The 13,745-nt window shown below is 42.0% G+C and overlaps 1 protein-coding gene and 1 pseudogene across 3 annotated transcripts in view; one reads left to right on the forward strand and one right to left on the reverse strand.

Moving 5' to 3' along the window:
- The window catches only part of ILRUN (inflammation and lipid regulator with UBA-like and NBR1-like domains), a 112,629-nt gene that overhangs the window by 78,714 nt on the left and 20,170 nt on the right, over positions 1-13,745 (forward strand). For all 3 annotated transcript variants that reach the window (XR_008654245.2, XM_055263833.2, XM_055263835.2), the window contains one exon: positions 12,853-13,181. Coding sequence is in view for 2 of the 3 variants with exons in the window: in XM_055263833.2 (XP_055119808.1) it covers positions 12,853-13,181 (329 nt within the window). In the remaining variant the exon portion in view is untranslated. The remainder of the gene's footprint in view (positions 1-12,852; positions 13,182-13,745) is intronic.
- On the reverse strand, positions 2,645-3,378 carry LOC129473383 (large ribosomal subunit protein uL30-like; annotated as a pseudogene).

A 13,745-nucleotide genomic window follows, 5' to 3' on the forward strand; every position in this document is an offset into this window, starting at 1 on the left:
TCCTGCCTCAGCCTCCCAAGTAGCTGGGACTACAGGCCCGCACCACCATGCTCGACTAATTTTTGTATTTTTAGTAGAGACGGGGTTTCACCATCTTGGCCAGGCTGATCTTGAACTCCTAACCTCAGGTGATCCACCTGCCTCAGCCTCCCAAAGTATTACAGGCGTGAGCCACTGTGCCTGGCCACTTTTTTTCACTTAATATGTATATCCTAGAGAGCACTCTTAAAAGGTAATAGAGGCCAGATGTGGTGGCTCATGCCTGTCTTCCCAGCACTTTGTAAGGCTGAGGCAGGAGGATCACTTCAGCCCAGGAGTTGAAGACCAGCCTGGGCAACAAAGAGAGACCCCATTTCTATAAAAAGTAAAAAATTAGTCAGGCATGGTGGCAAGTGCCTACGTGTAGTCCCAGCTACTCAAGAGGTTGAGGGGGGAGGATCACTTGAGCCCAGGAGGTCAAGGCTGCAGTGAGCCATGATTATGCCACTGCACTCCATCCAGCCTGAGTGACAGAGTGAGACTCTCTGTCTCAAAAACAAGTTAATGGAAATCTTCATTTCTTCTGTGATATAGAAGAAATGAAGATCCTTTTATATATATATTCTGTGTACCTACTGATGAACATTTGAGTTGTTTTAAATTTCTTGCTGTTAACAAATAATGCGTATTCTTAATTCTCCTCTTCTAGCTTCTTCCTCATCTCTCTGCCCTCCATTGTAGCAAAACTTCTTTGCAAATGTACCAATAATAATTGTCTCCACCTCCTGATCTCTTACTCTCACAAATTCTATGTAGCTGTCTATCCCCATTACTCTGCTGAAACTGACTGCTTTTTTCAGGCTCTCCAGTGACCTTTGTTTTGCTACATCCAATGGTTTGTCCTTAGTACTCTACTGACTTGACTTATTAGCAGCACTGGACCCAGCTGGTGACTCTGTCCTCTGTCCTCTTGAAACACTTGTCACTAGGCTTCTAGAGCACCATAGACTCCTGGTTTTCCTTTATTGTCAGGGCTGTTCCTTCTCTATCATATTTTCTGATGCCCTTATTATTGAATGAATACATCTCTTCTTCTTCCTTATGGTGTCAGCTGATGGCTGAGCCAGGTGAGCCCATTTCAGGGGAGGGCAGTCATGCAAGAGGGAAGACTGTAAGGAAAGGGGTGATGGGGTCTCTGCATCTATGAGCTGGAATGAGGAAGAGGAAGAGAGGAAGGCATCTAGGTTCAGAGATCATCAGGAACAAGCCTGTAGTCTGACAAAATCAGATTGTTGATGTGATGCAGTGAGTGAAGGCACTTCAGAGGAACTGTGGAATGCCATGGAACAGGAAGGAGGAGGGAAGCATCTTTTGTAGGGCTTGGGTTCTAGCTAAAGGATTCTGAGGAAGCTTTAAGGGATGCTTGGTGGGACAGGGGTCAGTTCTGGATTGGTTGCTGTTTCTGAGACAGGATTAGGTGAAACAGGAATAATTAGGGTTTTGGTGTTGACATGAAGCAAGGGCAGTTTAGCAATTGGATATTCTCAGTAATAGATGGCTATAGCAAACTAGGTCTGGAAGCATTATTGGTACTAAGGCAGTAGCCACACAGAGAGGGTCATTAGGACATTTTACTGCTGCTGCATGACCTTGGGAGAAATAATATTTCCTCTTAACTTTGTACTTGTCTTTATCTGTGTCTGTCCTCCCAGTCCGATTATGGGAGAGTTGCTTTTTCCTTTTTCATTCTGAACAGATTTTCATTTTTCAGCCCCAGCCAGGTTTTTACTGTTAATTCCATGGCACTGATTTCCTGGATTTGGGAAGCAAGGATCCTTGTTTCCTAAGATTTGAGGGAAATAAGTGATTAAATGATTGCTGTACTCCTCCCTCCCCATGTTTAAGGGAAAATCTCATATTTTTGAAATAGGGCATAATGTGGAAAAATTGTGAAATAGGAATAGTTTCTTTGTTGTTTCCCCTTCAGTTCTCCTTTCAGTGCCTTTCTTAGGCTTCTCTTCTCTCCTGTGTGAACTTGTTCCCATTGGTTGATCTGATTTGTTGCTCTGATGATTAGATTTAAGGTAGCTTAATACGTTTTTTGAGGGGCATTTGCATTTTAAAAGGAAATTCCTGGGTATAATACTAAATACTAAGGAAAAAGTTTCTAATGTACATTTGAGTTAAGAGGTGGTAGGGAATGAGAATGGGTAGGGATGCAGAGTTTCAGTAGAGGTTGTCCTTCAGCGGTACTCTGCTGCTGGTGGGGTCTAAGCCTCGGAAATCAGGAGGTCACTGAGAAGCTGATGAACTGGAGCCTATCTCTACCCTTTTCCCCTTTAGGTGCTGAGGTGTAGGTGGCATGTTGACAGATGTGGTGAAAGAATCTGAGTGCCCAGACATGTGTCAGGGGAGCGTGGCTACTGTGCTGAGTAAATTATGTGGCAGTGCAGACTAGAAGTTGAGACTAGACAGATCAGCACTGGGACAACTGGAAGTTCCTTCTTTTCACAATGGTATGCACACACTGCTGCCTTAGCAGTTCTAAGAGACACACACAAAGATGTTGAGACCTGCTCATAATACTGACTTTTTTTTTTTTCAATTTGAGAGCACATACTGTTTATTAACTGACTAGATTAGAAAAATAATCATGATAGATGCCTTAGTTCATTCTTCTAATAAGCGTGTTGATCTGGTCCACCCTGTTGCCACCATCTCCACCTTCTACAAAATGGGTATTTTTTTCTTCATTCCACTTCATGCAGAAGATAATTTGAAGGGCCACAGGAAGTTATTTGCTTCTTTGAAGCATTTTCCAACAGTATAGATCTCATGATCAGATCCTCCATGCAGGTGATGATGCCATATTTACCAAGAGGTCGAGCAATCAAAGTGTTGTCTGTCAGAGCAGTTCACTTATTATTGATTTTGCCATAACCATGCTTGTAGATTAGTTCATTTACTGACTTCAGATTTGGGTACTCCTATGCAATATATGGTTCTGCAATCCTCAGCATGTTAATTGAAGCCTTGTTGAGCTTCACAAAAGTTCCATTAAAGATTGATGAAGGCAAAGAAGCTGCAACACCTTTCAGACCTTTGGGTTCACACCATTGATACCTCTGATCCTGATGATAAACGCCAGTTTAGGTACATAGAAGTTGCTAGCTTTTCTTGCCATCCTTGCCATTTGAATTTCAGTTCTGTGCATCTGCCTGTATTCCTTGTGATAGTGCTTTGATTTTTCATAGATAAGCTTCCTCCTTGCCTTTCAAAGCATATCTTTTGGGCAAACTTCTTTCTCAGGCGATTGATCTTCAGCTCTGCAAAATTCCTTCGCTTTTTCTTAAGGGTTTCTGGCACAGCAGGAACCTTCTTCTCTTCGACACCCTCCATGGTTCCAGCCTGAAAAGAGCGTAATACTGACTTTTGCACTGCCTACTGTTGAGGCACGTTTCAGTCCACTTTCAAGCCTTTCTCACTGAAGCTAGGCAGTATATACCCAGCTTTTCTATAGAGATGAAATATAAGCCTGTAGCTTATAGCTCAGCAGCTGACTGCAGCCAGACCCCTTTTGTTTCTTAATCCTTAGGAGGATGTGAAGTTCCTGTTCTGCTTTGAAGATGGGTTGATCTTCCTAAAGATTTGAACCCACAACCTTCAAATCTGGAAGTGGCCTCCACCATAATCTTCATGTTGACCTTCACCAGGCTTTGCCTCCTGACGCCAGGACATTCATGTCTCACAACTCCCAGGCACAAGGAGTGGTGGTTGCTCTAAAGATCAGAAGTGTCCAAGAGTTTAGTCTCAGCTATACCTTTAACCACTGGGAGGTGTCCATGTACGTTAGGTTTTTGAAAGTGGTCCCTTCCCAAGTCCCCTGACCTTTCCCCTTGGGAAGCCCAGAACCAAGTGGAAGCCTATTGATGAAGCAGTTTATTGTTTGGCTTAAGTGGTTTCTCTTTACAACTGCTGGTCAGACACAGGCTCTGGGATTAGTCAAGCAGCCTCAGCCCAACATCCACATCAAGATGATGGTGGTTCGGTTGTACAGTCGTTGATGTAACCCTAGTTTCAAGACCGTTAACTGATCTGTAATGCTCTACTGGGAAAGGGAGTGTTTCCCTGCAGATAGGACTGGCTTCTGTCTTCAGCTGATAAAACGGTGTTTTTGAGGCTTCTGAAGGACTTGGGCGCATGATGGTTTCCTTTTTGCCCTGCTCAACGTTGTTCTACCCCTTGCTAGATATGAAAACACTGTCTTTTGCTAGTCAGTTCTCTCCATAGAGAGTGGTCTGCATCAGCTCTATTGCAGTTTTTGCTTTTGTTTTTGTTTAAGATGGAGTCTAGCTCTGTGTCCCAGGCTGGAGTGTAGTGGCATGATCTCGGCTCAGTGCAACCTGCGCCTCCCAGGTTCAAGTGATTCTCCTGCCTCAGCCGCCCCAGTAGCTGGGATTCCAGGTGTGTGCCACCATGCCTGGCTAATTTTTGTATTTTTAGTAGAGACAGCGTTTCGCCATGTTGGCCGGGCTGGTCTTGAACTCCTGACCTTAGGTGATCCACCCACCTCAGCCTCCCAAAGTTCTGGGACTACAGGCGTGAACCACCATGCCTGGCCTCTATTGCAGTTTTACCTGTTAATTTCTGAAATATGATTTTCTAATACTGTACCAATTTATTTTAGTAGACTTTATATTTTGTAATAATTAAGTTTACAGAGAAGTTGCAAATATAGAGTTCTTATATACCCAGTTTTTCCTATTGTTATCACCTTACATTATCATAGTAGTACACTTGTTAAAGACATCAACATTGGTATATTACTATTAATTAAACTCCAGACTTTATTTGGATTTCACCAATTTTTTCACTAATGACCTCTTTCTATTCCAGAATCCAATCTAGGCTACCACATTACACTTAGTTGTCATGTGTCCCAATCTCTTCTAGTCCGTGACAATTTCTCAGTCTTTCGGTGTTTTTCATGACCCTTGACTGTCTTAAGGAATACTGGCAAGTATCCTGTAGAATGACACGTAATCTGAGCTTGTCTGATGTTTTCCTCATGATTAGACTGATGTTACAGGCTTTAGGAAGAATACCACAGAGGTAAAGCACCCTATCAAGGGTACTTGATATTCATCAAATATCACTGGTGATGCTAACCTTGATCACTTGGTTAAGTAGTATGTTTGCCAGATTCTTCTATTGTAGAGTTACTGTTTTTCCTTCTCCCTATTCAATTTTTTGGAAGCGAATCACAAGGCTAGCCCACTCTTAAGGAGGGAATGGGAGATGTATAGAATTAAGCTCTACCTCTTGGAAACAGGGAGTATCTACATATATTGTTTGGAATTCCTCTGTTAGGAAGTTTGTCTTCTCTCTGACTTATATGTATAACACTGTGGATCCATGAATATATATATATAATTTTATATATATATATATATATATATATTTTTTTTTTTTTTTTTTTTTTGAGATGGAGTCTCGCTCTGTCGCCCAGGCTGGAGGGCAGTGGCGCTGTCTCTGCTCACTACAAGCTCTGCTTCCTGGGTTCACGCCATTCTCCTGCCTCAGCCTCCCGAGTAGCTGGGACTACAGGTGCCCACCACCATGCCCGGCTAATTTTTTGTATATTTAGTAGTGACGGAGTTTCACCGTTTTAGCCAGGATGGTCTCGATCTCCTGACCTGGCGATCCACCTGCCTTGGCCTCCCACAGTGCAAGGATTATAGGCGTGAGCCACCGCACCCAGCCAGGATTCATGTATGTTCATTTTATACTTTGGATTGTGACTTAAAACTATGTTATTTATTATGTTGCTCGAATTGTTCCAGCTTTGGCCAGTGGGAGTTCTTTCTGGTTGGTTTATATGTCCCTGTGACATGCCCTTATCCTTTTGTTCTTTGACCACTTTCTTTCTGGTACTATAGGATGTTTCAGATTCATCTTGTATTTTCCATGCCCTAGCCGCAGAATCAGCCATTTATCCAAGGAGCTCTTGTCCCTTTTATTGGAGAATCCTATATAGAAACCAAAATCTGGGCACTGGGTACGTTCATTGCTACTGGGGTGTCATAACTTCTAGTCCTTCTTGGCAAACAGAGCTAGATAATACATGTATGCACACCAACTTTTGTATATGGACATATCTACAACTGATTCTGTATTTCTTCATCTATTATAACCAGGAACTTATATTGTCATCTCTGACTTTAATTCAATACCACAGCATTCATTTTTAGAATGCCTTCCTTTCTTGCTTATATCTATAATGTCTTCAAAAGTGAGAAACCTTGTTCCCACTATCTAACATCCGTTTACTTATTTGTTCAGCCCCAGTATACATGGACAGCAGTTTCAGAATTATATCCCATCAGAAACAGATTTACCAGTTGGGAATGTTGCACTGATTTTTACTATTTGATTTTACTGGAGAAATTGTGGATGTGTATATGCTGATTATGATGTGATTTGATCTCTGATGCTAGCTTTTACATGTATGCAGACATTTTTTATCTGACCATAATCTTTGATGTCTTTGTATGTCAGTATGAATCGTTAAGATTATGGATGTGAGCTCCAAGTTAAACATTTTCCTTTTATTCTCTCTTTTTTTTTTTTTTTATTATACTTTAGGGTTTTAGGGTACATGTGCACAATGTGCAGGTTTGTTACATATGTATCCATGTGCCATGTTGATTTCCTGCACCCATTAACTCGTCATTTAGCATTAGGTGTATCTCCTAATGCTGTCCCTCCCCCCTCCCCCCACCCCACAACAGTCCCCGGAGTGTGATGTTCCCCTTCCTGTGTCCATGAGTTCTCATTGTTCAATTCCCACCTATGAGTGAGAACATGCGGTGTTTGGTTTTTTGTCCTTGCGATAGTTTACTGAGAATGATGTTTTCCAGTTTCATCCATGTCCCTACAAAGGACATCTCTTACACTTATTTTAAAAATTTGTTTGATTGGTTTTGGATTTTTTTTGTTGTTGTTATTTTTTTTTTTTTTTTTTGAGACAGGGTCTCACTCTGTCACCCAGGCCAGAGTGCAGTGATGCGATCTCGGCTCACTGCAACCTCCACCTCCTCCTAGGTTCCAGTGATTCTCATGCCTCAGCATGCTGGGTAGCTGAGACTACAGGTGCACGCCACCGCATGTGACAAATTTTTGGGTTTTTTTTTTGTTTTTGTTTTTTTTTTCTTGACACGGAGTCTCTCACTGTCGCCCAGGCTGGAGTGCAACGGCACGATCTCGGCTCACTGCAAGCTCCGCCTCCCGGGTTCACGCCATTCTCCTGCCTCAGCCTCCTGAGTAGCTGGGACTACAGGCACCCGCCATCACGCCCGGCTAATTTTTTTGTATTTTTAGTAGAGATGGGGTTTCACTGTGTTAGCCAGGGCGGTCTTGATCTCCTGACCTCGTGATCCGCCCACCTCAGCCTCCCAAAATGCTGGGATTACAGGCGTGAACCACTGCACCCAGCCAAATTTTTGTATTTTTAGTAGGGATGGGGTTTCACCATGTTGTCCAGGCTGGTCTGGAACTCCTGACCTTAAGTGATCCACCTGCTTTGGCCTCCCAAAGTGCTGGCATTACAGGCATGAGCCACTGTACCTGGCCTCTTTTACACTTACAGTCCAAGATTAAGAAATAGGAAAGCTATGTTCTGTCTTTAGTAATTTATGATGTATTTTTACAAAAGGAAGTTTATACTATAATAATGAGGTTTTGTCATCTGTAAAGGGACAAGTTGAATGAGATAACATTTACAGTACTTTCTAGCTCTAATGTTCTGTCTCTGGTGCTTTTTATTTTTATTATTATTATTTTTTGAGACAGGGTCTCACTCTGTTGCCCAGGCTGAAGCGCAGTGGTACAAACTCGACCTCCCAGGCTCAGGCTATCCTCTCACCTCAGCCTCCCAAGTAGCTGGGTCTACAAGCATGTGCCACCATGCCTGGCTAATTTTTGTATTTTTTGTGGAAACAGTGTTTCACCATGTTGCCTAGGCTGGTGTTGCCATAGGCTGGTCGCAAACTCCTGAGCTGAAGCAGTCTGCTCACCTTGGCTTCCCAAAGTGCTGGGATTACAGATGTGAGTGGCCGTGACTGGCCTCAGGTGCTTTAAAAGAAAATCTCCTTAAGGCCAGACATTTTAAAATCAGGGTCTCTATTTGCTTACTAAGTCCTCATTGTGTTCTCATGGCACGTGATTTTACCTCCTTGGCTACTTCTCTGGGACATTTGGTGGTCCATTCTTCCTATTGGTGCCAAAGATCATATGTCTGTGGGTAAAGATACTATGGCTTGGGAAATGGGACTGACTTAACCATAGCTTTAGTTCCCTGGGTACTTGGGTTCCCACGTTCCTGTTAAGTGTGAGTTTTTAAAGCTATACTAAAAGCTGGGTGTTCTCAGTCTGCTTTAACTTGAATTATGACCTTGAGCCCATCACTTTTACCTCTAGACTTCAGATTTTTTAAATCTAGAAAATGAAGCAGTTTCATTGGATGATCTCTTCCACTTGTGGTTTTATTATAACAGATGGTAAAGTATCTGGCTAGCAGCTAGTTCTTATCTCAGTAATCAAGGCATTCTGGTAAGAATTGGGAATGGTCATTGTCTATGAAACAAGCTTATTAGGCCATCTTTACCTTTACTTTTTCATTTGTTTGATTAAAAATAATACAGTTGGCAGGGGGTGAACATGTTCTGGAATATAAGGTCTAGAAGTGGTACAGGATGACTGAGATTGTACCTTGTAGAAGGTGTATTTTGCTGTTCATGATGACCCATTGCAGCAGTAACTTAGGAGGGTCAGAACTGATACTTATTGTTGGTGTTTATAAATCAGTGGCTTCTCAAATGACTTTCCTTTTATAGCTACTATGTAGAATCTATGTACAGAGCTGAGCAATAGCCAATGCAAAGAGAGGGGGAGGTGGCTTAAGTATGATAAGTTGTGATGAGTCATACTAAAGACATTTTTGGCCAGTGCAGTGGCTTATGCCTGTAATCCCAATACTTGGAGAGGCTGAACCAGGAGGATCACTTGAGCCCAGGAGTTTGACAACCTTGGCAACATAGTGAGACCTCATCTCTACTAAAAATTTAATTAAAAAAAAAAAAAAGACATCAAAAAGAAAGAAAGAAAGGAAATGAGAGGGAAGGAGAGGGGGAGGGGGAAAGAAGTCTCACTGTGTTGCCCAGAATGGTCTCAAACTCCTGGGCTCAAGTGATCCTTCTGCCTCAACCACCCAGGGTGCTGGAATTACAGGTGCTAGCCACTGCACCCAGCCTAAAGACGCTTTAGTTCTAAAGAGAGAAAAGGGGTGGTGGTAAGTCATTAGTCTTATTTATGGATAACAGCTTTCAGAATAGCTTTCTCATAAGCATTTAGTTTCCTGAGCTAAGAGAATGAAGCATATGACCTGTAGCTTAGTAGCTGTGTGCCAAATCTATCATGTACTTACAAAAGAATTTATTTTTAAAACAGATGGGTGGTAGACAAGAAGTAGGAGTAAAAGTACAGGTTGAGTATCCCTTATCTGAAATGCTTGAGACCAGAATATTTCAGACTTTAGATTTTTTTGGATTTTTGAATATTTGCGTTATATCAGTTCATCATCCCTAATCCAAAAATTCAAAATCTGAAATGATTCAATGAGCTTTTCTTTTGAGTGTCAGATTGGTGGTCAGAAAGTTTTGGATTTTCAAATTAGGAATACTCAGCCTGTATTGTAGGGCTTATCTGTTTGGGAAAAACAAATAGTAGAGTGAAGGAATGCTGTCTTGTGTTAGAAAGCTAGGATAGGAGAGCATGGAATGATTCTCCCTCAGGCTGCCTGCTATTGGATTGACCCACTTCATTGGATTGATTTATGAGATTGAGCTTTGAACACAGGTCCTCTGACCCACTATTCCTGGCACTGTCCCAGATTTTCAAGGGAAGTGGCACACTACATGTGCAGTGTTAAGAGGTTTAACTTTTATGATGCTAGTTTACATGGGGATTTATATTTTCTTTCTTTTTTTTTTTTTTTTTTTTGAGACGGAGTCTTGCTCAGTCGCCCAGGCTGGAGTGCAGTGGTGCGATCTCGGCTCACTGCAAGCTCCGCCTCCCGGGTTCACGCCATTCTCCTGCCTCAGCCTCTCTGTTAGCCAGGATGATCTCGATCTCCTGACCTTGTGATCCACCTGCCTCGGCCTCCCAAAGTGCTGGGATTACAGGCATGAGCCACCACGCCCGGCCATATTTTCTTTAATGATAAGTGTATCTGGAATGAATGCACATTCCTGTGAGTCATACTAGTGCTGCTGGTGGCTTTAATTTCCTCTTAGAGGAGAAAGAAGTTGCTAATTCCAGGAGTGAACAGCAGATGTCACTGCATCTCCACTTACTAGGGTCTGACTCTTAGCTGTTTGGATACAACCAGTTCTTTTTTTTTTTTTTTTTTTTTTTTGAGACGGGGTCTCGCTGTGTCGCCCAGGCTGGAGTGCAGTGGCGCAATCTCGGCCCACTGCAAGCTCCACCTCCCGGGTTCACGCCATTCTCCTGCCTCAGCCTCTCCGAGTAGCTGGGACTACAGGCGCCCGCCACCATGCCCGGCTAATTTTTTGTATTTTTAGTAGAGACGGGGTTTCACTAATACAGCTCCCAAACCTCTAAGTTTTTATGGTTGTATGACACTTTAAGATTCCCCCCCCACCCCCCGCTGCTTTTTTTTTTTTTTTTTTGAGATAGGCTCCTACTCTGTCATCCAGGCTGGAGTGCAGCGGCGCGATCTCAGCTCACTACATACAACCTCCGCCTCCCAGGTTCAAGCGATTCTCCCATCTCAGCCTCCCAAGTAGCCAAGACTACAGGCATGCACCACCTCATCCAGCTAATTTTTGTATTTTTAGTAGAGACAGGGTTTCGCCATGTTGGCCAGGCTATTCTTGAACTCCTGACCTCAAGGGATCCACCCACCTCAGCCTCCCAAAGTGTTGGGATTACAGGCATGAGCTACCGTGCCCAGCCAGGCTGCCTTCTTTTGATATACAGCCCAAATTAAAAATTTAGAATAAACACAGACTAAGAGAGTTTTCCTTAGTTTCCTTCACTACTTGTTTTTAGTGTTTGTTCTAGGATTATATTATCTCTATTTCTAGGTAGCTAACTGATGGAATGCATTTGCCTTTTTCTATCAACCATTCAACAGTTATTTAGGAGCCTAGACAATTTTTCGTATTTGTGTTCAGTAGGGTTCACACAGTTAAAAGCTTCTTGGCCTTTCTGTATTTTGCTTTTTGAAAACCTTTCAGCAGGAATGTATGTATCACTGTTCTCTGGAGTGAGGTGCTGAACATCAAAGGTTCAGGAACCGCTACTTTCTTTTTTTATTTGAACCCTTAGCTTTGGCACTTGAGCAAATCAAGAGCCTGAACTGTGACCAAATGTCCTATGGTGCATCTATTTAAAAATACATTTATGGTTTAATTGTGGATAGGTGGTAGAGTTTCCCTCAATAGTCGTGTACTGCATAATGAAATTTTGGTCAGTGATGGTAGTCCCATAAAGTTATAATGGAGCTGAAAAATTCTCATTACCTAGTGACACTGTAGCTTCCATAACATTGTAGTTTGTTTTTTAATGAATTTGGTGTAACCTAAGTGCACAGTGTTTATGAAGTCTACATTAGTGTTTAGTAATGTCCACATTCACTCACTGACTCACCCAGATCAACTGCCAGGCTTGAAAGCTCCATAGTAAGTTCCCTAGACAGGTATATCATTTTTTATCTTTCATATCATGTATTTTACTATTCTATGTTTAGCTATTTTTTTAATTTTTTATTTATTTATTTTTTTTTTGAGATGGAGTCTCGCTCTGTCAACTAGGCTAGAGTGCAGTGGCACAATCTCGGCTCCACCTCCCAGGCTTACAGACATGAAATCTGGCCTGGCCTTAGATACGTTTAGATACACATATACTTACTGTTGTATTACAGTTGCCTACAGTATTCAGTACAGTAACAGTACAGTAACATGCTGTAGAGATTTGTAGCCTAAGCTCAATAGGCTATACCATATAGCCTAGGTGTGTAGTAGGCTCTACCATCTAGGTTTGTACACTCTATGATGTTCACACAGTGATAAATTGCCTAATGATACATTTCTCAGAACATATCTTCTTCATTAAGCAATGCATGACTGTATGACAGAAAAGCAAAGCAGGTGTTAAATTGGGTATTTTAGAAAGTCTGAAGCATGCCAAATTCATGGTGTCTTTTGGTCAAATAGATTGAGAAAATAGCTAGGGTGATAGTATCTTCCATTTTGTCTAGATAAGTGCTGGTCCTGGCATAATTATTAATAGGTCCCTCTTTTCACTCTCATTTGTCCTAGTTTGGACAACATATAGTCATTCTAAATTGCCCCCAAAGGGAAGAGCGTTGATAAAATTGTAATTCTCATAATTGTAAAATACATGTAAAATAAAGTGAAAAACCACAAAGAGATACTAATTCTAGGAAGAGTAACTTTTGACTTCTATCTATTGATCGTTCTCTGGAATAATGATTTCCAAAGATGACAGTGCATTGGCATCAACTGGTAAGCTTTTTATAAATAGAGTTTCATGGATCTCACCACAGACCTCTGCTGAATTTATACTAGAATTTGAATTTGACATTACCAAAAATGTAGCTATGCATGCAGTGCAAATGTACCAGACAGCTTTGTTAGCAAGCTTTTAAAACTAGCATATAGAAGAATGTTTCATTCTGTGGTTTGGATATTGTTTGGGGTTTTTGGTGGTGGCTATCTTGGGCCTTTAAGGGTAAGCCTGGCATTGAAATGAGTTACCTTTTTGTTTCAGATGTCATCTGGGTGATTCTCAGTGTGGAGGTGGGTGGACTTTTAGGAGTAACGCAGCAGCTGTCATCTTTTGAAACGGAGTTCAACACACAGCCGCATCGTAAGGTAGAAGGAAACTTCAACCCTTTTGCCTCTCCCCAAAAGAACCGACAATCAGATGAAAACAACTTAAAAGACCCTGGGGGCTCCGAGTTCGACTCGATCAGCAAAAACACATGGGCTTCTGCTCCTGACCAAACTGAGCAAGACCAGAATAGACTGTCGCAGAACTCTGTAAATCTGTCTCCCAGCAGTCACGCAAACAACTTATCAGTAGTGACTTACAGTAAGGTAGGTGCCCTTGGAGAAGAGAAGGGGTAGGTGGTGGGCCTTGGGACTTGTGATACCCCTTCATGGCAAACCTAGAATCCTAGACCGCCGCTCCCCAGAGGAGGTTCTTTAAGACTGCTCAGCTCTCCTGCCAACAACAACAATGCAAAAGCTTACCCCTTCTCTGCTTTCCCCACCCCCATCTTCATGTCGTGTGGATGTTGTTTCATCCACATTTATAATTTACTCCTGTCTCTCTGCTATGGTTTGGGTGTTGAAAGAGTGAAGTTCTTTACCTTTAGTATTTTAAAAAAAGAAAGAATGTTGCTCAGTTATTTATTCTAAATATTGTTGTTGGGCTTTTTTTTATTTACCCTGTTGACATGTCTTGTTGATGTCTTTTCAGTCCTTTATGGCCCACCGACTTCCTTATCCACAACCCAGAGAGGCCTCAGTGATATTTTGACTTTTCAAATGTGGTGAATAAGTGAGAGAATTGTTTGTTGAGTTAACTTTGATTTTAAATATTCTGATTGTTGTGAGGCACTCTTCTAGGTGTTTAATTTCTTGATCTGTTTTCTTCTA

This window comes from Symphalangus syndactylus, chromosome 23 (assembly GCF_028878055.3).
Source record: "Symphalangus syndactylus isolate Jambi chromosome 23, NHGRI_mSymSyn1-v2.1_pri, whole genome shotgun sequence".
In the NCBI taxonomy this organism is placed as follows: Eukaryota; Metazoa; Chordata; class Mammalia; order Primates; family Hylobatidae; genus Symphalangus; species Symphalangus syndactylus.